The sequence below is a fragment of the Contarinia nasturtii genome, unplaced genomic scaffold, assembly GCF_009176525.2.
Source record: "Contarinia nasturtii isolate CC-2019 unplaced genomic scaffold, AAFC_CNas_1.1 Cnas_scaffold_1699, whole genome shotgun sequence".
NCBI lineage: Eukaryota > Metazoa > Arthropoda > Insecta > Diptera > Cecidomyiidae > Contarinia > Contarinia nasturtii.
The window spans coordinates 2,462,696-2,486,052 of record NW_022199032.1 but is presented as its reverse complement, the minus strand read 5'-3'; the positions used below and the strand labels follow the sequence as shown (position 1 = coordinate 2,486,052).

Here is a 23,357-nt window from a genome sequence, read left to right as displayed (position 1 = left end):
GAGAAAAATATTTAAAATGTTGAATCGTCGTTGGTTTTTGATTCATATATGGGGATTTTGCTCACTCACATCTCTTTTTTTTCTGTTCATATTCAACACAAAACCATAAACACAAACAATTGCACCAAAGAGCCTAAACTAATACAAAACCGAAATTCCATATATTACACTTGCTCGGGCTCTGGAAATATGGTGCTTATACACAAACACATTTGGTGCACTCGACGTAGCCATTCACATACAATCACCATACATACATAGCAACCGATCTCTGATTACATTCTTGACTTTGTTTTTTTTTGTGCAAATATTGATAAATAGAAGAAAGAGGAAAACAAAAAGATTGTATATGAACTATTTCCAGAGACGGGACCATATTAGTCATCGGTCACTTTATGTATGGCTGCATTAAAAAAATGATACGACTTGATTCATACAACGGATAATTCCCATTTATGACTTTGCTTTCGCTACTTTCCAACCACCATTTGATCTCGACGATCTTGAAATCGATCGATGTCGCAAAAGCGATAATTAAATTTTCTCTTTCCGAATTGAATTGTGCACATTTCTTGTTCGGTACATTCATCGCGACACTTCTCACAACATAGAATTGAGTTTCTTTCAGCGGCAAAAATCAATCGGATAAAAGTGAATTGGTATATATTTGCTGTTGGTCGTAAATAACGATATCACGAATAAAACACACACACACACATATACCATCCTTTTTTTATTCTACAACAATTCTAATCTTGTGTGTCGACGATTGAAAAGTATGCTATATAATAACAATAACAGCGGCAAGCATCGGCTTTCATATATGAACATGAACCATATTTAAGCCATTTATGTGTGATCATTTAATTAATTTTTTTTATGTAGCTAAAATCAAATGAAATTTAAAGTGATATCGACAGAAATAAAACCGAACTAAACTAAGCCGAATAAATGAATAGAATGTGTTATTCTTTTATTTTCTGCTCTTATGCTCTTTCAATTCCATTTTAAGAAAATAGCATTTATGATAATTTCGATGTTAATTTCCTTTGTTGTCCAAAAGAAAAAGACGAAAGAAGAGAGGAGACAAAAAAGAAGATTTTACGTTTATGATTATATCACGTATTTCCTCCATTTGAAATATTTACCAATGCATTGTGTAAGGGAATCTCACGTAAAAGGTACAAACACCAAAAATGGGATAGACTTTTTTTATAAGAGAATTGCTATATTCGAATGTATCCGAAACGAACGAGAGGAGAAAAAATGATTTGAATTGTTGATGTTTGGAATAGAACAACAACATCTATGGGTACATATATATTTTTTTAAATTCAATATACCATTCACTTCTTGCATATCGTGTTGTTGTTGTGTGTTTCATTGAATTCTATTCTAATTAAACTGAATACATTTGTTGTCATTAAATCGGATCGGGTGGGCGAATGTAATGCATAATATGCTTGAAGTCAGCACTGAATTGATATGAATGACCGAGCAGAAATTAGAACGTTAATGCTGAATTTTAATATGTGCATAAAATTCATACACTATAACACTTGTAATCGCATGAAAGAGAAACGTTCTCGTATGTTGAGCAGCATTCATGGTGTGTTTTTTTTATCTCTTCTCTTTGTTTTGTGGAGTATTTTTCGTTCATACTGATGTTTTACATCAGTGGTACAATTTTGAGTATGCCAATAAGTAAACCTGTCCGCATGCATTTTACTTTTAGCACATATCTTTCTCTCTTAAAGAGTTCTTATATTGATTCCGGTATATTGGCATCATCATCACCATCATCAATGTATCACACACAAATACACGCATCGGACAGTTGTCCCAGTTCCGTAAAAGAGAAAGAAGGGCATGTCGGTCATAATATGCGCTGATATACACTGCATTTATAGCAAAATACCATCAACAATCCAAACGCCAATGTACAAAATTCGATTTGGCGAAAACTGGTTACGTGCGCATAAAGTAAAACACAAACCCAAATCAGGCTCTGTCTCTTTCTCTAGTTCTGTACTCAAGCAAAAACAAAAACACCGACCGTTGTTTTTTTTTGCACCTATATTTATTTCACAGAATAAATGGTATGCGCGCACCAAAACAAGTTTCCAGTTGCAATTTTATGCTACTTACACCTTACCTCAATCGTACGTTTTTTGATGAATCGAACAAATAAACCTATAAAAAAAATGCTTCCATATGTGCGCCACTTCCTACACTCATTTCCAAAAATTTTTTTTAGCAAAATAATCAAACAAAATACACCGAAAAAATATCACTAATTAAAAAGATTGCGACATTGTATTTAAAAGGCCGATTTAAAAAAAAAACACACAATAATGTGACATTTAACGATGGTGGTGTATTAACCACCTACAGAGTACAGACCGACCGATATAATATTCAATTTCACGTGGTTTCATCAATCATGTACGCTAACGATCCAATCGCAAAATATAAACATTTTTTCATCGAATCATCATATGGTAGACTCCAGAATTTCATTCTAAAGAATACTATGATCAAAAGTATGAGTCAAAAATGAAGTAACCAATGGCTTGGCATGAATTTTCTGTTTGAATTTGAAATGATTGGCTTGAACTACTGTAGAACTTTTTCATAATAAAATATGAATGGAACTTTTCCATCAAGTTCTCAATCGATGCAAAAAAGCTGAAAAGCTTTCGGGAAAAAAAGTTGATGTGATGTGTTTGCGATGATCCAATAGATGGCGTTGCCAATGCGATTGAGAGTTGACTGAAACCTTTTTCAATTCATGTTAAAACTGAATTTGTCAAGTGCGTTTTTTTATGGAGATGAAACATGAGTTACTACTTCAATTGTTTCAACAATGGAAACAATTTGAAAAGAATTGTTTTTTTTCTCTCTCAAGTAAATAATGAAATTAAGTAAAAATGGCTTGCATGTTGAATTCGCATTTTGCAAAACTTCAATTGGTAATTTTATAAATTTAAAAATGTTGATGTGACTCAGGCAACAATCTATTACTTTTTGCTATGTATCGTTTTCAAGCGACACAATTGCGTACAATGAGTAAGTTAATGGGCTGGCATTGTGAACAATAAAATAAGATACTATAGATCTTTCACATTCAATTAGCATTTGGTTTTCTTTTCCGTTTTCCTCAATGGCAAAATGATAATACTGAAATGATATCATAATACAAACAGCCGGCCGGTTATTTAATATGTTATTTTTTTCTCTCTTCTTTTTTTATTTATAATAAATGGTAGGGAGATACATGCCAAGAAATGCAGGAAAGGAGTGAAAGAGAAAACGTGACTCAAGTTTCATGCATCGACTGCTGGATTTGATGTGTGAGAGAAAGAGTTGTTGGTGTATATTAACAATGCAAAGTACTAGTTAAGATTCGCCACGTAGAAACGTTTTTGGCATATAATTTGTTTGTTGTTTTTCTTACTGGGAGATTTGGTGGGAGAATTGTTGTTAAGTAGGCCATTGTATATGTGTGAGCATGTGTTTTTTTTTATAAATAAGAAGAATCGAGAGAATATCTGAATATTATAATAATTGAGAAAGAAATTAAAAAAAGAGATAACAAAGTATAAATCTTAAGGTCAATCAATTGCTCAACCCCAGAATCACATCAGATCGGAATTGATGTGAGAAGACATGTCACCATCAAATTTATTTGGTGAAGTAAATTTGGCTTATTCAAAAGAAGGAAAGGTAAAAGAGAAGACGTTGATAAAACATACCTATGCTCCCCACAATGTGTGCTTGTGCTTATGTGTGTGTGTGCGCGCTTGGAACACCAAAAAAAAAAACCAATTTAACGAAAGCAAAATCAAAACGTAGCCTAAACACACATATTTGGCGAATACGAGCAAAGAGATTGTATTCTCTCATACACATGTGATATGTATGAGTATAATCAACTTAAGATCATTACGATAAACACAAAAAAAATTCATGTTTATTATTTACAATTTTTAATTCTTCGAATAAACGCATACATATATCAACGGCACAGCAGCCACAACCAGTGCTAGATGTCTTCGAAGTTGATCGTTTGATTTTTAGTTGACGTTAACACGAATATTGAATGTGACCGGATCGGTCGATTACATTTTTCGCTCATTGATACTTAATCGGTTTTTTTTGTGTTTTGTCATTCTATCTTCACTTTGACCAAGAAGGGTATTTAATAAAAGGTATACAAATTGGATATCTAATAATTTTCTTACATTCACATTATTATATGACATATCTCGAGAGTGAAATTAAAAAAAAAAAATTGTCGCATGAAGTGAGTTTGGTTGCGTCTGAGACGTGATGTGATATGTGCAGCTATTTAGTGACTGTTTGATATGGGGGCATTCAAGAATTTTGAAAACGAACCCGTCTGATTGAGTCATCGATTCGGCTCTGTGCACAAATTACCGCCCACAATCTCGATGGAGCATGCGCTTCAAATGTGTTCTTTCTTCAGATTCAATGGAGTCCATATTTAAAAAAGAAAACAGCAGCAACGTTGATTCCATTCCAAATGGCCATACAATGAAATGCTTTTTTATGACATTCGCAAAAAAAATTGTTGCACCATTTTTCTCTCTATTTTTCTAAATACGTTTTTATTTTTATTGTTGTACGTTTCTGGAGATTCAGGGTTTTTTCCCTAATTTGATACTTGCTTGAAGATACGGATTCACTTTTATATCATTTTAATTCCGCGCGAAAGAAACATTAAAAATATCACCGGACAAAATAACGACATTGAAACCGTGCACAAATAGAAATGAGAAAAAATAAATAAATCGCGATTTTCTCATGAATGAAATGCCGGTCATTTGATTCGTTCTTCTTTGTGTATGCGTATTTAAAAAAAGAAACATTTATCATTGTAATTAAAGAGCAATTAATTCACACAAAATAAATGTTCGAGCAACAGAAAGTGAGAAATCATTGTATTTGTTGATTCAAACAAAAACGTTGACACGAATGTGAACATTTAACTCATCGTGCAATAGCATAGTATATAGAGAGCTGATAGTATCGCATGGTGTACCAAAAAGCGTCTCTTTCACTCGCTCTACTCGCTATCCATTCCAAATGCCTTCAGCCTTTACTATGCTCCATATTATACATGCTCGACGCTCGATATCAAACACACCGTCGTACTCCAATTTACCGAATGTGAGGCAGAAGCGAAGCGAAGAATGGTACGACGAAAATGTTGTGCAGAGAAATCGTGTATTTGTATGGAACTCAGTCCTAGGTCACATTCCCTGGCGCGCGTACAGAATATTTTTGTGATTCTATTGAGTCCAATATTTCGCATTCAAATTCGTATCAATTGCTGTATGATCAAAATTTCAAATCGAAAAATTAAACTATTTTTATCGCTCATTGTTGTTTGCTTTGATTTAAACCATAAAAAAAATTCGTCCACAATCAAAGTACACACATACTCACACACCCAAACATTACTACGACAACTTAAACAACATCATTAATAACTGCAAAAAAATCTGCAAAAACAAACGACAATAAAAAAAAACGGAAAGAAAAAGAATTATTAAAATGTTGTGCGTTGATAATAATTTTATAAAATTTGCGTGATAAAAAGTCGAAGAAAAAGAAAAAGAAAATATTAGTATTCGTTGTTATTGTTATTATCTAATATCTAGTTAAAAAGTTTTTTTTTTGCAACGGATGATGTATTGACGTGAGTCAATAACATATTATGAATTGGCAAAAGTGAAAGTGAAACCAAATCATACGGAAGTATTTGCGTTTGATTTAATTTTGTTTTGCGTGGTTTTTCTATATTTACGTATATATATATTTTTAAATTCGCTTCAATGTGGTGTCTGTTTCTAGTTTTTCGTTTCATATTTTAATTAACTGCCTATTATGGCCATTGATGTTGATACGAGCTTATCCACATCGTTGCACAACGTGTGATCGATTTCAGTGTGCAAACGGAAAAACAAGAATCTCCATCGCGATTAATAGTAAATATTTCAAGAAACAAAAACAAATATAAAATCTGTGATAACCAATGTGACAATAAAGAAATTCAATTGACGACAAACAAAAAGCATCGAACAGACTCCAAACAAAGAGTTTATTCAAATTCAAAGGCCGTGACACAGTGTGTGACATTTTGATTTTTCGTTGTATTCATCTTTATTTTTAGTTTATTTTTTGTTATTAATTTAGAAACAAAGTTTTTAATTTGATTTGAATGCCAATAAAATAAAATAGTTGTGACATCACCCATAATCAAAAGTGACAACCAAAAAAAAAGCTTTGTGATTTTTCTATTCAAAATAAAAAAAAATACGCAAATTGAATGTCAGCCATTTTTAAAGGTGAGCACGATCAACGAAATGCGACCAACAGCATTCCAGCAGCAAAGAATTGCGAACGTCAGGGAAATATACATAATTGGGCTTATTGTGGCAACAATATGTATATCGTACGGTAAGTAAATGAACACAATAGTATTATTCTATCAACAACATCAAAAAAATTGTAAATTTACAACTACGAGAGATAGAAACAGACGACGTAAACGAAGAGAGAAGAAAAGTCTGTTTACCAAATTTGCTTTGATCTCGATGAAATTCAAACAAAATTTCCGTTGTACAAAACTGAATAAAGTCGCACGTTACTATGTGATTGCTTCAGTGAAATTCGACTTTTGTCAGCAAAAAAAAAATCGACGCCCCTCTGACTAAAAAGGTAAGAGGATAGCTAAAGTCTCTTACTTATAGACTTCTTATCTTCTTAATAGACGTTTTTTTAGGTTGTTAGCATTTTTTTCAATACGTTAGGCATCTTTCAAGGAGTTTTTTCTTCTTCATAACCATTTCTACGGTTACCTATATTGCTTTTTTCCCCTTTGTTTTTATACCGAAGGTGTTTCAATCATTTTCAAATCAATTAAACCATTTAATTTTTTTATCGATATTTGAAAATGACCCCTTTGCACGAATATCGAAACAGAAGTACTTCTTATGTGAAGTATTTCTAAAACGTATTAGTTTTGCAAACAAATCGACGGGAATTTAATGACATTTTCTTTATTTTGCAGCAAAAATTGTGCTACATCAATTATTGAGTCATTAAATAATTAAATAGACAAATTATGTAGAAAAAATAGTCAACATTGTTGACTCAACAATTACTTTTTTCAATGATTTCTTTCGAAATCGATAAATGATGTTTAATTTCATGCAAAAACCTGTAGGCAAAAAAAAATATTGGATTATTTTTAATTGGGTATCATCACGAAATTTTCATCAATTGAATGCAAAATGAGTTGGGTCTTACCATCATCACACCTCATGCATTTAAAATACGTGTGTTCATTTCGTCTTTTGGTGGCATATTTGGTAATGTTTGACTGTAATTTCCGTCTTGAGAAATCACAGCTCATCTATTATTTAATTGCATTTTGAACAGCAGTCAAACTAAAATGCAACACATTTTCGAATGAAACATAGCAATTGAAATGAAATAAGCAAATTCCCACGTCTTTTTATGCATACAGCATACTATTTAATATATTGAGCATTATTCCCGCCAACAATGAATCGTCAATATGACGATGATTTTCGTGAATATCAGATGTTTCTGCTATACTTTAATGCAAAGCCATCAATTTGACTGATATATTCTGTTCCATTGCGCTATAGCATGTGGTATGATTCCCGAGCGTTTTGAATTAAAACGGTGCGTGCATCTTTATTCATTTTCTCTCCCTTTTCATTTTCTCCGCTTAGGCACCAAGCTGACAAGGATACTATATTTAAATTCTTGTTTTCGTACATACGATAATCCGACCGGTGCGCAAATATTTGTTTAATAACTTGTTCAACAACGTTTCAGCATTTAATACAGATATTAACATACCGAATGAAAGGGAAGAAAGACAGCCACACACACAGAGAGAGAAAGAAAGAAAGAGAGAAAGGAAGAACAAAATAAAAAAAAATGTGTGCCACACACCAAAATCTACTCATCAAATACTTACGGCAAATGCAATATTAGTTGTCTAAATCTTACACCTAACGTATATATCGATGTGATTCTCTTTTAAGTGGTAATCACCATGACGGTTATAGCATGCACAACGAGATTCCGAATAGATTAATTCTTTTTATTCATTTTCTTTCTCACGCGTCCCATGAATCGTCTCGCAATAAATAAATAAGGGACGATTCAACGCAAGAACCAGTAGCACAACAGCCAACGCATTTATAATTACAATATCAATTTAAATTGTCTTCGTTCTTTTCATTCTGTTTGTCTACTTGTCCGTGTATCAAGGATTTGTTAGCGACGGAAAAAATGGAACTGTGCAAAAAAAAAAATACATGAGCTTGACGATGCAATGAATGACATTTGATGAACGCCAACAAATAAAAATCAAATCGATTGGTGTCGAAAAATTGCAATAACATCTGAAAAGTTTGTATTTCTTGTTGTTTCGTTGTCACGTGTTGTTTGTGCATTTTTTATGTTCTGCTTTTGTTTGCTCTACTACACCAAATGCTCTGAATATCAATTAGAACAACGAGCTTGTAAAACGAGCGATGTAGGTGTTGGTGTTGTTTTTTTGTCCTTCTGGCTTTATTTCACTTCCGCGTTTCGTCGATGGTTGTGTTATCAAACACGTGCAACGAGCGCTAAATGTTTTTATTTTTTCACTTTTCAACGAAAGGATATCAGCGGCATCACAGTTGATTTCATGCTGTGTTGAATGTCTCAATTGAAATGAAAACACATTCCCCAATAACGTTTTTCACGATGAATGCTTAAACGTTTACACATTTAACTGTAATAGAAGGAGCGAAGAAAAAACGATCCCAAAGAGCGAATAAGATGACATGATGGAAAAGTGAGAGAGAGAGAGAGAGAGAACGAAGAAAAAAAAAAGAATAAATAAAAATGAAAAACATGTGAAGAGCAAAACACTCGGGCGAATCAAATTGCTGCTTTGATGGAAGGACCCAAAAGCAAATAACAATTTGCTTGAGATTTTTCTTTTACCTTTGTAGTATCCGTTTTGCTGTTACAGAAATGAAACGGATTTTTTTCATTCTTTCTCTGACTTAAAATTGCCATTCACTCTCAAGATCAGTTCACGAGCACTAAACAATTTTTTTTTCTCTTCTGATTCCAGTAATGCTTCGATGCGATTTTATTTTTTGAAATCGGCTTGAAATCACACGTTTTTTTTTTAAATAACGTTCTGGGAAAGGGATTTAGATCGATTTTTGCCGCGAATCATTTTATGCTGCGCTACTTGAAAAGTGCCTTCATTTTAACACGCACGCAATCTACAAGTCTAGTGTGTAGCTTTATATGTTACTTGTTTGCCTACTGAGATTTCATCAAATTGTTGTAATAAAATAGCATATATCGACAGCGAGTACGAAATGTTTGAGTTGGACTCAAGGCAAAGTGTTGTAACGTTCGATTTATAGATGAAACTCATCGAGTATCAAGCATAAGTATTTTACACTTAAAAATATAACTGTCGGTTAAAATCTGGATCATGGGGCGAATCACGCTAGTAAATACTAGAAAAACTAGTAAATCTAGTGCGAATAATGACGTCACAAACGAAGCCAACTTCACACCAAAGGCCATATAATTTATATGAAAAACTACTGAGGGCCAACTTCACGCACTAGAATTTTCTAGTTTTCTAGTGAAATCTTATTAAAAACTAGATACACTAGAATTTCGTGATTGACCCCATGATCTGGATGTTGCTCCATTGAAAAGTTCAGGTTTCATCGCATCAAATGATGATAGATTCGTTGAATCAAAAGATAACTCAATGACCATGCATTGATATTTCGTTCCATTGATTCGTGTTTGGGCGATCGATTCACTGCGGCCCTTTCTCTCGATAAGTATCAATCTGCCGACTGCATTGCCAAGTTAACGACAATTTTTATAAATCTATACTAAATTAAGGCGTCAAACGTTATTACTCCAAGTTGATGCATTTTTCTATATGAAAACTCATATTTGGGTCAATGTTTATACAAGTTCGAAATTAAAATAAATCTATTCACATGATTAACAAGTTTACTTGTCACAGTGCTATAAATTTCACCCAAGCTAATTTAACCTGTTCAGTTTTTTGAATGAAATGTATCGTTCAATCAGTTTGCTTGTACTGCCTTGCCCAACATAATCACATCAATCGTTTAACATTTTGCAAAGTGTTCATTCGACACACTATTGAAATGAAGTCATGTTTAGCTGATATTTTAATTGTAGAAAAGTCATGATATAGGCATACATCAAATCAATTGTAATACGAATGGCACATTATTCATCAGAGACATGAATGTATCCGTAATGTTTATGTGTGAAACAAGTTTGATCATAGATTTCAAGAAAAAAAAAAAACACACACACTGTGAATGTCGGTGCTAATGTTATTGTTCAATTGACTTCAGTGTAGTTGCGATTTCAATTCCAAAAATAATGATCTACGTACGTAGACCCTATAACATTAAAAATGATTAATATTTAAAGATAAATCTGCCTCCAATTGGAATAATGAACAGAGCTGAGCAAAAAAAATCATCATTGAATAAAATCAATTGAAAATACTTGTTGAAGGTACTCTACCGCTGTCTATCACTTATGCTCTCTGTCGCTGGAACGGCGATCGTAACAATTTAATCGTTTCAATTATGAACCGTACAACTTTCAACCTTCGATTTAAAAAAAATTGATGAAAAACATGTAGCATCTGAAAGAAATAAAACAAATGATTGACTTTTTTTCTTCAGCTGTTTGGTTAGTTTAATTTCGTTAGCGAACGAAGGCCACATGAAATAGTAAAAAAAAAATTTGGAATTTAAAAAACATGAATTTCAATCAAAATATATATCTAATCTGAAGAGCACACGACCATCACAGGGAGTGTTTTTTTTGTGTTGTTGTCTCTGTTTTGAGTGCACGAACAATGTTGCCTTGGTAACTTTGTTTCGTTCTACTTTTTAACTCTCTTTCGTTCCACAATCTCAAATTGATGCGATGAATATATTTTTTCGCTGATTTTCCGCAGAGGTGTTTTAGATGAAAATAAAAAAAAGAAGAATTTGTGGCAGAAGAGCGTTGTCTTGGTGTTTATTTGTCTGTCTGCCCGTCAGCCAGCCAATCTCATTGTATACACCGAAGAATAAACGGTTCTATCTCTTCCGAGTATATATTATATCAACCAAAAGTATATGCGAAATGCAGATAAATAGAAACAAATCCTTTTATCCTCTTATAAATGTGAAAAACCGTATCCCCTATTAAAAAGGGATAAACGCATTCAAGCCAAATGTTGGATAATAAACATATATATATATATATATATATATGTAATAAAGATACATTGTATGTACTCGAGACTGTGAAATAATAACAATCATCCAGTGCATTGTTATTTGTTCGGTTTTCAATTTCAAGTAAAATTTTGATTGAATTCTATGTATGCGGTTTGGCACAGGCTGAAATATACAAAATAATTTTGTTGCGCCCTCAAGGTATTTGCACTTCAATATCACTGCTATTTGAACGAATTGGTAACGCTCATTGCGAAAAAAAAGTGGTCAAGCACATGTTGGAGTTTTTGCCGAATCGAAAATAAAAACTACTTTTTTTAGATGAAAAAGAGGATGGTTGATCCATGTTAAATGATTGCACTGAGTTTTTTCTTCTTCAGCATTTGCTAAATTCAACATCAATTTTATTGAGATTATTACGATACTCCAAATTCAATAGCAACTGTGCGGAGTTTTATTATGTGCGAACGGTTTCGCTGATCGAAGAGAGTATGAAAGAGAAAAGAATACACACAAAAAGATACACATCGAATATTAAATCTTTTTCATCATCCCATATTCAATTTGTGCAACACATTCAATAATAAAATAAAGATTATCCTGATCGTGTTTTTGGTTATTCTTTCACCCTTCGGATGCGACTTAAGTGGAAACAGAGACGAGCGTCGTCTTCGTTGTTCTCCGTGCATTACTATGAAGTTCTAAGTAAATTTAGTTAATTAAATTTTCGTTAACTTAATTCAATATGAAATTATCGTTCATTGTTTGGATCGGTACATAATGCAAGGCAACAGTGCTTGATGAATAATTTTTGTCCGCCTTTTCTTCACTCCAACCAAAAACATGAAGAGATGAAAAAAAAAAATTACAAACGGAAGAACCGAAAGAGGACAGTGCAACAGCGAATGAATGCGGCTGTACGAGAGAGTACATATGTTTTTGTTATACACGCGTATAAATATTAAAATTATTCATAACAGCAACCGATTTAGAGGGTGGTGATTTACGAACAAATACAATGGAACCTTTTACATGGAATTGATTTAAGTGCATGGTTACAGAGAACAATGCAAATGGTTCCATGTTCAACAAAACGGACGACGACGACGGTGTATATATATCTTTTTTTCTTTATTTTGAATGGTAAAATTGTTTATTTGGATTCGTTCTTTTGCACTACTCTTCATCGTTGGAGTATCGTTTGTGTCACTGTTTGAATGCCACACTCACAAAACTTATTGTGAAATGGCTCCATTCACTTTCCATGGTCGATTTATTCATTTGTTAAAATGCATTTATAGAGAAAAAAAAAATATAAATATATATTTCCATTTTCTTTAAATCACATGGAACGATAACAGTGAAAAACAACAACAATACACCGTAATATCCATGATCGACCCATCAACTTACCCTTCCGTCGTGTCATCATTGTCGTCTGTCACTGCCATTAGCAACGCGTACAATCACTTACATCATAATAATCAACCGAGAAAGAGGAGAAGGAGAGAGATAAAGCAAGTGAAACCATTGCCAACACTCAATTCTCCATTCTATACTAATTGTGCGTATGCAAAACATGAATTCGATGCTTTTATTTAAATTTATTTATTAAATATTACAAAATATTGTGCGACACACACACACACCAGTATACATATCAAGTCAGAGCGGGCGCGCAAACATTATACGAAATTATCGTCTTTTTGAGCGATGTGATGTCATCATGTTGAGTATTTTCTTTGTAAATAAATCACGCGGGGAGAATGAGTGAGCAAGAGAGAGAGAGAGAGAGAACAGCGGGCATGTGTATCAACGTCAAACACCACTTTTGCTCGATATGTTCCATTATGCCATTTACATTTTAAAATTTTATTGTAATTGAAAACCATACGATATATAGTTATACATATTTATGTATTTATAAATGCGGTAATTGAAAATGCCTTAAGTGGCCAAACAAAAGGTTTTTCTTTTTCGATTCATCTTTGCATCTTCATTATGATTTCTAATTCAGTTGGAAAACTATTTTATCTCCTCTGCGATGCAAATTGTCTTTTTCATTTTGCTCACGTTCTTTTACCCGTCTCGATTTTCTTTACATGTTTTTTTTTTTCTTTCGCCGTCAAAGTTTCATTGCTTCGTTCAATAAAAACAAAGTAAAATCAAAGTTATTTTTGTGTCGCTGTATCCGAAACGAATGAAATTCACCTGTAAAATGTAAGAATTATTTTAGATGATCTGAAATTGAGCACTCATTCGAAATTGACAACCGTTCGAAAGCATCTCATTTACTGGATTGTAATTTTATCTTTGTCATTCACTGAGCATTTTTTTTCCTTTCATTTGCTCGTATCGAATGTAAAACAATCAGACGCTGATCGATTTTTGACAGATGTTTATTTAAGTCTGACAATAATTGTTGAGCCAGCTTAGGGCATGAATGTGAGTGTGGCCCGAAAAATCGAAATCTTTGTATATCTTGCATCTTGCAATCAAAACGATTATCAAAACAAATAAAAGAAGCGCGGAGCATTCTGTTTCAGTCGTAGCCGAGCAACGCAATCACCATCTACCGATCTCTTATTTATTTTATGCGCTCTTTCTTCATCGAAAATACCGAATCTACTTCAGTGTTTCACTTCAATTCCATTGCCATTGCATTGAATACGTAACAATCTCAATTGGGTCATGTCAGGCTTAATTCTGTCGTATTCTTTCAGTCAGTCAAAGAAAATTTATTAATCCCATTTTCGCTCTGTTTATGCTCCCTTACGATTTGGGAAATCGTAAGCGAACACTCCGCACTTCTCTACCTCTAACACACATACACTTTTGTCGACAGTTAATTTGATAATGTTTCAAATGACAAAGTTCCATTGTTTTGAGTTTTTCTTTTGTACTTAATTTTGTATGTGCAACACCATATATACACCTCTCTACCTACGTATAACGTGAGAGCAAAAAGAAAAAAAAAGTTCGCTGCCATTTAATACGATTAAATTTTTTGCACAAAAAAAAAACGAATGCCAAAGCTGAGGAAAATCAAAACAAGGAATTTCAGTGGTTTGTGGTTTTGCACTGCAATGAAGATGTCACCGAATCAAATTCGCACAAAACGCAATGACAAGAACTATTGCAAGATAAATGTTTTGATTCACGGTAGAAATATTTATTCGGTATTTGTGGTTTTTATCATTGGAATTAAATTTCTCACCCATTCTTTCTTTGTCTACTTTCATATTTTTTTCTTGTTCATCACTTACATTTGGTATGCAAAAAAATTTCGGTTTTCCAAAAACAAAAACCAAAATAACCACATTCTGTGCAATCCATTTGTTCTGCCAAAGAAAAAAAGAAGAAGAAGATTCGATGAGCGTGCAGAAGCGCGTGGGTCCCGTGTGAATAGTTGATATTTTCATGTTATATATCAAAGAGAAAATGAAACGGCGCACGGTTGTGTGCCACCGCAAAGGATTTCTTTCAACACAGACCGCGCACCAGGCGAATTGTAATGATTACATGACGAAAATGAAGAAAGATGAATAGAAAAAAAAAACATCGAGAAAAGGTCACGAGATTGAGATGGATTCACCCTTTTATCGTGATGTGTTTTGTAGCCATTTATTGTAATAGCATCGATTCATCCACATACAATGTGCGTACATACACATCGTAAACGTTCATTCGTATTTGGGGTGTGGAAAGTGGTACAGGAGAGTTAAGGGATAATAAACATTTTTCTTCTTGAACTTGTTGTTTAGACTTTTTCGCTTTAGCAGTTTCGGTTCGGTTAGCAAATGTAGCATTGAAATGGATCACCGTATCACACTCAATATAATCAGTTTTATGTTTGTTTCATCGTTGTATTTCATCATTTCAAATGTATTGTCTGTACTGAATTTCGAATGGATTATTTCTATATTTCGTTTTCATTCTTTCTCGCTTGCAATTCAGTTCGATGCTTATTTTTGCCAACAACATCGCGCACATCGGTGCAGTTGATTAAGATTGACATGGCATTGATTTGCGTACCAAACAGCAAACATGTTTTAGTACTCTAACAATCACGATTATTAATTTTAAATTGGAATTTGTTGTGGGTGTGCGGAGGAGTAAAATTTATCAATATTTGCGCTGGCACATCATTTTATTCAGCATGACAACGATGAATAAAACTAATTACGTTCATATACTTGAATCGGATCAAAGGCTTCTCTCCTCATATCGATATTGTATTGTAATTTTTCGATGCACACACACACACACCCCATCGCTTCTTTCAATTGAACAATATCTCTCGTTCATGATGTGATTTACTTGATCTACGAAAATTCCTCGAGTATAAAATAGTATCAAACAAGGGGGAATGATGACTAGATCAAAATCAAATTGCACTTCATTAAATTTAATACGAGGATATAATACACTTCGCCCCAAACACACAGAACAAAAATCCGTTCGAATCCGAACCAAAAAAAAAAATCAAGTCAAAAGCGTAACTAGATTTCGATAACTTTATTCATATGGCTGTGTGTTAACGTGTACGAACATGAAAAATGTGACACATCGTAGCCATTGTTATTCGTCGTCGTCATCGGCGACGTATGAAATGTGTACAACTGTAAAACCGGTGACACTATAATAATTCGTTCGCTTGCAAGAAAAGGAAGATGATAATAATTTTTAATGACAATAACTGTCCGTAACACAGTATAAAACAATATATCTAGAGCAAATTATGATGGAATAAACGGTGGTGGTGGGGTGTGCGTGATGGTGGAAACCTTTTCTTCTTTCACCCTGCATTATTAGTGAATTACAGAGAAAAGTGTTCGTGTGTGAACGAGATAACGAGACATTATATTTTAATATTCATGGCAAAAGTGTGCACAAGTAGCGTAACAGCATATTAGACACTGGTGCACGACCATTGGCAAATAGTAAAATAGTAAATCGAAAGAACAAAATGTCAAGATGTCAAGGCAGAGAGCGAGAACGAGAAAGAGACGAAGTAAAAGCATAGATCTCCAAACTGATATCGAATAGTTGCGAATATTTCCATTACATAAAGTGAATCGTTTCAATCTTTCGTTCCGCATGTATTCGCTTCGATTTTTTTTTTTTTGTGAAATTTTTGAAACTAATTTTAAGTGCTCACATTTGCGTTGCACGCACACAGATGATTTCCACTTAGGCATGCAGGATTCATGCAAACACAGCACAAACGCATTTGATATGTTTAGTTTAAAAAAAAAATACGAAAACGGCATTAAAAATTGTTGGTGATTGCTAAACACGTTTACATTCATGCAGCTACCGCATTGTGTGGATCGTATACAAAAAGTCACATAATAATCATTATCATCAACATAATGTGCTAGGGGAAAAATCGGCATACACACAACCTTATATGCTTGATAAATTCAGACGACGGCAGCGCATCAACACACACACCAAATAATAACATAAACGGAATCAAGAGAGTGAGAGTGAAAAAAAAGAGTCTTGCACATTGTAAGCATTGTGCGTGCGGTCTGTAGGGAGAATCAAAAAACCATATTACACTTGCTGAAGCATGAACGCATAACGTTCCATAAACACCATCATCGCCACTGTTGCTTCTTCATCATTTATAAGTAGACACATATACACCGAATATATATAATATTGGTCCAATAGCATAAAAGTTTCATGAAGTTCGCACGTACATTAAAATTAAATGTCGTTGATACCCCAATAAGCGAATTCACTTCAGTTTGGTACTGGCAATGGTGATGGTGCTCGGCAATAATCGAGAGACGGAAACTCTATTCAGTTGTGCTGTTGAAACGATGGGCGGAAATTCGCAAAAATTAGTTTATTTTAATTTACATAATGCTATAACTTTACAATGAACCGAACAAATGTAATAAATAAACTGGCTAAGCACTAACTAAAAGTGTTGGAACATTTTGTGATATATGTGTGAATTGAAGAAAAAAGAAATGTTTAAAAACTCCTATCACATACCGAGCCAGTTCGCTACAAATGTATGCTGCCATCGTTACCAATTCAAACAATGTCGTCGTTTTTGCATTGTAAAATGTTTTTGCCAAATTTTTGTTAAGTCCAAAGTCACGTCAATTTCAATTTTTTTGTCATTCTTTGTCTTTTATTCCATGGAAATGGCCTGAGATATGGCACAAAGTGAGACATTCAGCTCAAGGGAAAGTTTCGATATGCACTCTTCCAATGCAAAATGTTTCCATTATCATGTGAAATTTGCTGAATATGTATATTGAAGCTTCGGTGCATTAACGTCGATTGCATGTTATTCAATTCAAACAGTATGCTGAGCCGACAAAAAAAATTCCGAATGTGAAACAAAAATATATAGACATTCTAGAGTCAAACGAAATGTTTCCATCTCATTTGTGAAGAACATATGGCCAATAGCCACTGAATTGAGTGCAAGGGAACGAGAACAAAAAGAATAAAAAAAAGTACAAAACTCCTCTTTTCTGAACAAATCATCTATTTTAATTAATTTAATGCATTCTTCTTTTTTATCTAGCGCATCGTCTATTCAATAGATTGAACTAGTTGATCACATTGAAAGTCAAAAGTGAATGAAGAAAAAAAATTACCCAAAACATTTTGCTTACATGGAATTTCAATTTTTTTTTTCGTTTAATTCTCACTCGCATCCATACAATTCATCTTTGTTGGGCACATTTGTCACAATAAAATCAACGTAATTTATTATCTTTTTATCTTGTGTTGGCGGGGAGAGTGGGAAACACCACTTGAAACTGGATAAATATGTAATCGTCAAAATATTTGCCATGAGGAATTTGTAATGCGTTGAACGGTAGCGAATCGCAGTTTATAACAACAACAAAAAATTGTATGCAAAAAAGAGAGAAAAAAATATATAGAAAGAAGAAACCCTGATTGCCAATATATGCTGATGGCTGAAGAACGTGATGTTATTGTGGTTATTCTCAACACTTCTATTGTGTTGCGAAATTTTCACATACATTTCATATATCGTGGCAGCAATGCTGTTTTTTTGCACATTCTTTCATTTTGAGCATTGTACATGTACATCTTTGTGAATTCGTTCAACTTAATATTTTCCATTCCGCCCCAATGCATCACTGACTTTTGCACTTTGCAAACATCCAACAAACAAAATCCAATTTTTCTTTTTAACCAACTCGATACCTTTTGTGTATATGTGTTAGTATGGATGCGTGTGTGTATCGATTTCACCGAATGTGTACACGGAACTAACATCATTTTTTATATTGTCATCCATTTGAGTTTTCCTTACAGCTCAGATATTTATATTTTGTTTGGCAAATGATGGCGCTTCTTGCTTTATTTTACAATTGATATTGATTTTATGACGCAATATTTTGATATCAATGCAAAACACTAAGGAAATATAATTGAAAATGGAAGAAATACCATTTCACGAATATTAAATAAACTCTACTTATGAGAAATGTTACAATTTTCTTTCGCCGCATTTTTTTTTTCAATGGGAATGATGATGGAAAAAAGAGAATCGTTTGCATAAATAATTTTATAGTATTTTTTACTTCTTCTTGAATAATTATCTGTCGTTTAAACAACACAGATGGGGTTGAAATGTATTTTAAATACCTAATCAAAATAGATTTTACTGCTCTCATCAATTTGGATGTTGTGAATGATGATCGGGGGAAAAGAGTGTGCAGAGGTGAATGAAAAGACTCATTAGGAAGAGATTTTCAAACGATTACATCTTTTTATATTGCCGTAATGCGACCGTGCAGAAAGAAACCGTGCAAAAGCCAAAATAACGAAATTAAACGGATTTATTCCGGAACATTCAGAAGTCATTCATTCGTCTCGACCCTCATTGTGATTATGTTATGATCTTAATCTGACAATCTGATTTCCATTATCACATAAATGCATGACAAAAAAAGCGCTACCATCTTCAAATTTACTACATCACATACGCGCACACATAAATTCACTTTGCGCACATTGTATGTGCACTGACATAGACTGAAATGAGTAAGAAGACAGAGTGGGAGAACGGCAGACACACATACACAGAGAGAGAGAGAGACAGAGAGAGAGATGAAGGGATGGGGGAAGGGTAATAATGAATATATCTTACTTTCGTAGCATGTCACCACTTTGTTTTATCTTATAAATTATTTGCTGCACATGCATGTACATGAAACGTGTGTGCCCATTATGATTTGCCCGACATGAATGGTATAAATGCGGCATTTCACTTCGAATAATGATACCTTAGCATAATCAATAGCGACACATAATAACCATTTTCCATTTATAGTATTATTATTTTGCTGTTTTGTCCTGATAGTTTTGCATTCAGCTATACTGTTTTGGTTTTGTACATGGTGTCGCTGTTTTGGACGCTTCATTAAAACTCAAATGAATGCACACAGAGAGAATCATACAGCGAAGAACGCACAAACAAACGACAGAATTCACAGTTGGTTGTTAATTTTGTTTTCTGATTTATCTCGTGCGTCCATTAACTAATTGTTTCTATAAACGTGTTTTTACGATGCCATTTTACTGACTGATAATGACGATTTTTGTTTGGATATTTGCCTCTATTATCAAATACCATTTGTAGTTCCATTAAAAGCTTGATACACTTTGGAAACATTGTTTAACGGTAAATAGCTCAATAGAACTCATTTGGATAGCTGTAGGGAAAAAAATTGTTGTGTTCGTTTAACATTTTTTTCCTCCATGTCCGGGTGTTTCCAATACTAATGATCGGCTGATTTACTAGTCGCTGCCGGAAAACGTGGCATACAGACGTAATTTGCATTTCTGTTACAGAGACAAAGTTTTCCATTCTCTAGCACCTGCACTTTAACTTGGACAAATATACACAAAGAGAGAGAAAACGTGTTCGGAAGCATATCACCAGTATATGTCATCGGAAATACGTAATATCCGTTTTTATTCGATGATAACATCGGTAAAATAGTCATAATATAATAGTTTCTATAATATTGCTTTATATAAACGAATCAATTTAAATGTGTCATATAAGCATACAATGAAAATGGCATCATTACAAACATTAGAAAGGCATTCTTAACGCCATTGACAACAGTAGAAATCTAATTGACACAAAAATGAAAGTATTTTCCAAACAAAAAAAAATTGACAAACGCGTTCAACAGTTTGTGTCGATGAGTAAAAAAAGCCTGCATGCATCAAAACAGTGTCGAATTTTCTCAATTTCACTTTTGTTGGTTCGTACAACGGAAATCGGTTCTTTTCTTCTTTCGTTGCTTTCTTGTCGATTTTCTTGACAAAAAAAAAAAAACATAATAATCATTGTGAGCTATTTTCGAAAAAAAAATCAATAAATCATGAATTTCTTCTTCTTACAGCCAATGGCCGCGCACCAATTGAACCATACTTTGGCCGTCATATAGGACCGTTTACAGAGTTCGCGCACAAAATCAAGGTATACATTTTAGTCGATATTTGAAGTGAAAAATCCGATAGAATGATTTGGTTGTTTTTATTTTAGGGTGAAGTGTATGCCGTAGACGAATCAACATTGTTCATCAAAGGTTTCGCATACGATGGAACTGGGCCGGATGCATTTTTCTGGGTGGGTAAAACCGCCAGACCCAGTCCAGAAGGCTATATCATTCCTTATCCAGAGGAATACACTGGCAGGTAATTTTAAGAATTATTTTTTTCACTACGGCATGTTTTTCTTTTTGGTTTCATCTTCGTTCTTTCAAACGGTAAAATAATAATAATAACAGAGTTCATTTTGAAAAATGCAACATTCAATGCGCATTGAATACAATTAAGTTGGAAAAAATATGTGACACGTGACTCGTTTAATGAACATCTATGAATCATGCGATGGTGATTGGTAATACAGAATGTGCCAAAGTAGACACGATCCAAAACGGGGGATTTCATTGTATCAACAAACTTTGTTTTTTTTTTTTTCATGTGAAGAACAAAGAGACAAACAAAAAATTGAATCAATATTTTAGCAAACCCAAGCACAATTCCGTGCATTTCGTTTCGATTCTTGGCGATTTTCTGCAACAAATAGGAAATGGAATTTATTTCGGTGAAATGTCATACTATACGTCACTTATTCTACTCGAACGATGAATTCACAAAATGCAGTTTTTTTTATATATATTTGATTGAAAGTAGCAACAGCAATCATCATGACGTTGTTGACGCATTTATGAGCTTATTTCATGTGCGTTTATTTTTATATATTATATAGATTTGTATTGAATGGCACTGCTGTATACTTTGGATTTGTGTTGAAACTTGGCACGTGTATGCACAAATAGAGTGTAAAGCTTGTGTTATCCACCAATCGATTCGGAAAATGTGGACAATCACGATTCACGTATTAACAAAAGAATCGAAACGCTCAATCTAATGTATATGGATATTTGTTGAATGCATAAACTTCGTTTTATTTATATTTAGTTTTTATTTTTGAACATGGTTTTTTTTCAATTAAATTTTTTTTTGATAACGTTCATGAATTCACATTGCATTTCGTTAGAGAAAAAAGAAGAAAAAAAATCGAAATCGTTTTCGAGTTTTGTGTTTATCGTTCAAACTCAGCACGTTTGTACTTATTTATAAATCTGAAATAATCGAGATGATCAATTTATCAGCTTATTACAATTGAAAACGAAATGGCCAAGCACCAAGAGACCAATTCTTATCAATGATAAAACACATTTTGACGGAGATTGAACGGAGGCCAAAACCAATAGTAACAAACAGAAAAATCGTATTTATAATCATTGAAGAGTGTACTGAACTCAAATGTTCGAATCAAGATGTTGGTGCTCTTAAGCTGTACGGACTGTATTGATATCCCACTCCCCCCCTCATCGCACGCAGTTAATAACATGGACTAGCACTTACAAAGCGTATAACCGAATTGATGGATAAATATTTCCCATATTTACATTTGTCAGAAAATTCGATATGAAATAAAATCAACAAGCATGAAACTAGCTTTGGCCCCACGGCAATTTGCCGGTTGAGCCATAAAAATTCGCATTATATGTATTTAATATAGTACGTATGTACAACAACAACATGCAGCAACGACGACGACGACGACGACGACAGGCAACAATCAACCAGCCTCTCAATCGATGTGTGCCATATTATAATCCAAGATTCAAACTAAATGTAATATTTCGTTTATAATACAGACGTTGCTTGTGTTTGCATTTCACTCATCGTTTTTTCCGCAATTTCATCCAATGCCAACAATAACATAAGCAGACAAAGGTCGTGTGCAATGCACACTGCTGAGAAGATCATCCGTTCAAAGACCGTATAATATGAAAAAGAGAAGAAAAAAATGGAACGAGTGGAAATTAATGGGAGAAAAATTTTAAGAGGAAAAGAGATGAATTTTTCAACAAATGAAATCTAGAACGAAATCAAATCACAAGAAGAACAGAGAAAATATTTATTCAATATTTTGAAGTTGTTGATGATGATGATGAGGCTACAAAGCTGGTGGCAGCGATGCCAAAAGTGATACATCATATCTATTTGTGAATGTATCAATTTGAATCGAGGGACCAATATTATATTTTCGGGTAATCAACGGTGTACGTACTTCGTCCATTAATATTCCGTTCGCTTGTGATAATGTTGATTTGCGCCCACTTGTTTTCACATCCAGCGCAATTTGGCCATTAGGGCTAATCAATGTTTATTATCCATGAAAAATGATAAATCTCATATCGGTTTTTAAACATGACAATGTCCATGACAACATTTTCTTCAATGCTCATTTAAAACTTTGTGAACAAAGTAAAAGTCCATCGATATCCAGTTTGGAGTAAATCTTGGCATTCATTTTAACATCCTCTGTTGAAGTCTTTTGTGGATTTGTTTTTCTTCTTGTTATTATGCTGGATACAGAGCACAAGT

At 33.6% G+C, this 23,357-nt stretch overlaps 1 protein-coding gene across 3 annotated transcripts in view; it reads left to right on the top strand.

Moving 5' to 3' along the window:
* Positions 1-4,047: 4,047 nt before the first annotated feature.
* LOC116347024 (protein Skeletor, isoforms B/C) overlaps positions 4,048-23,357 on the top strand; it is a 30,945-nt gene continuing 11,635 nt past the window's right edge. The window contains exons 1-4 of one of the 3 annotated variants that reach the window (XM_031777400.1): positions 4,048-4,211; positions 6,375-6,486; positions 20,795-20,871; positions 20,938-21,089. In XM_031777400.1, the coding sequence (XP_031633260.1) occupies positions 6,393-6,486; positions 20,795-20,871; positions 20,938-21,089 (323 nt within the window). In that variant the 5' untranslated portion in view covers positions 4,048-4,211; positions 6,375-6,392. Of the gene's footprint in view, positions 4,212-5,724; positions 6,155-6,374; positions 6,487-20,794; positions 20,872-20,937; positions 21,090-23,357 lie in introns of those variants that run through there. The other 2 variants (XM_031777402.1, XM_031777401.1) reach the window with 2 other exon arrangements.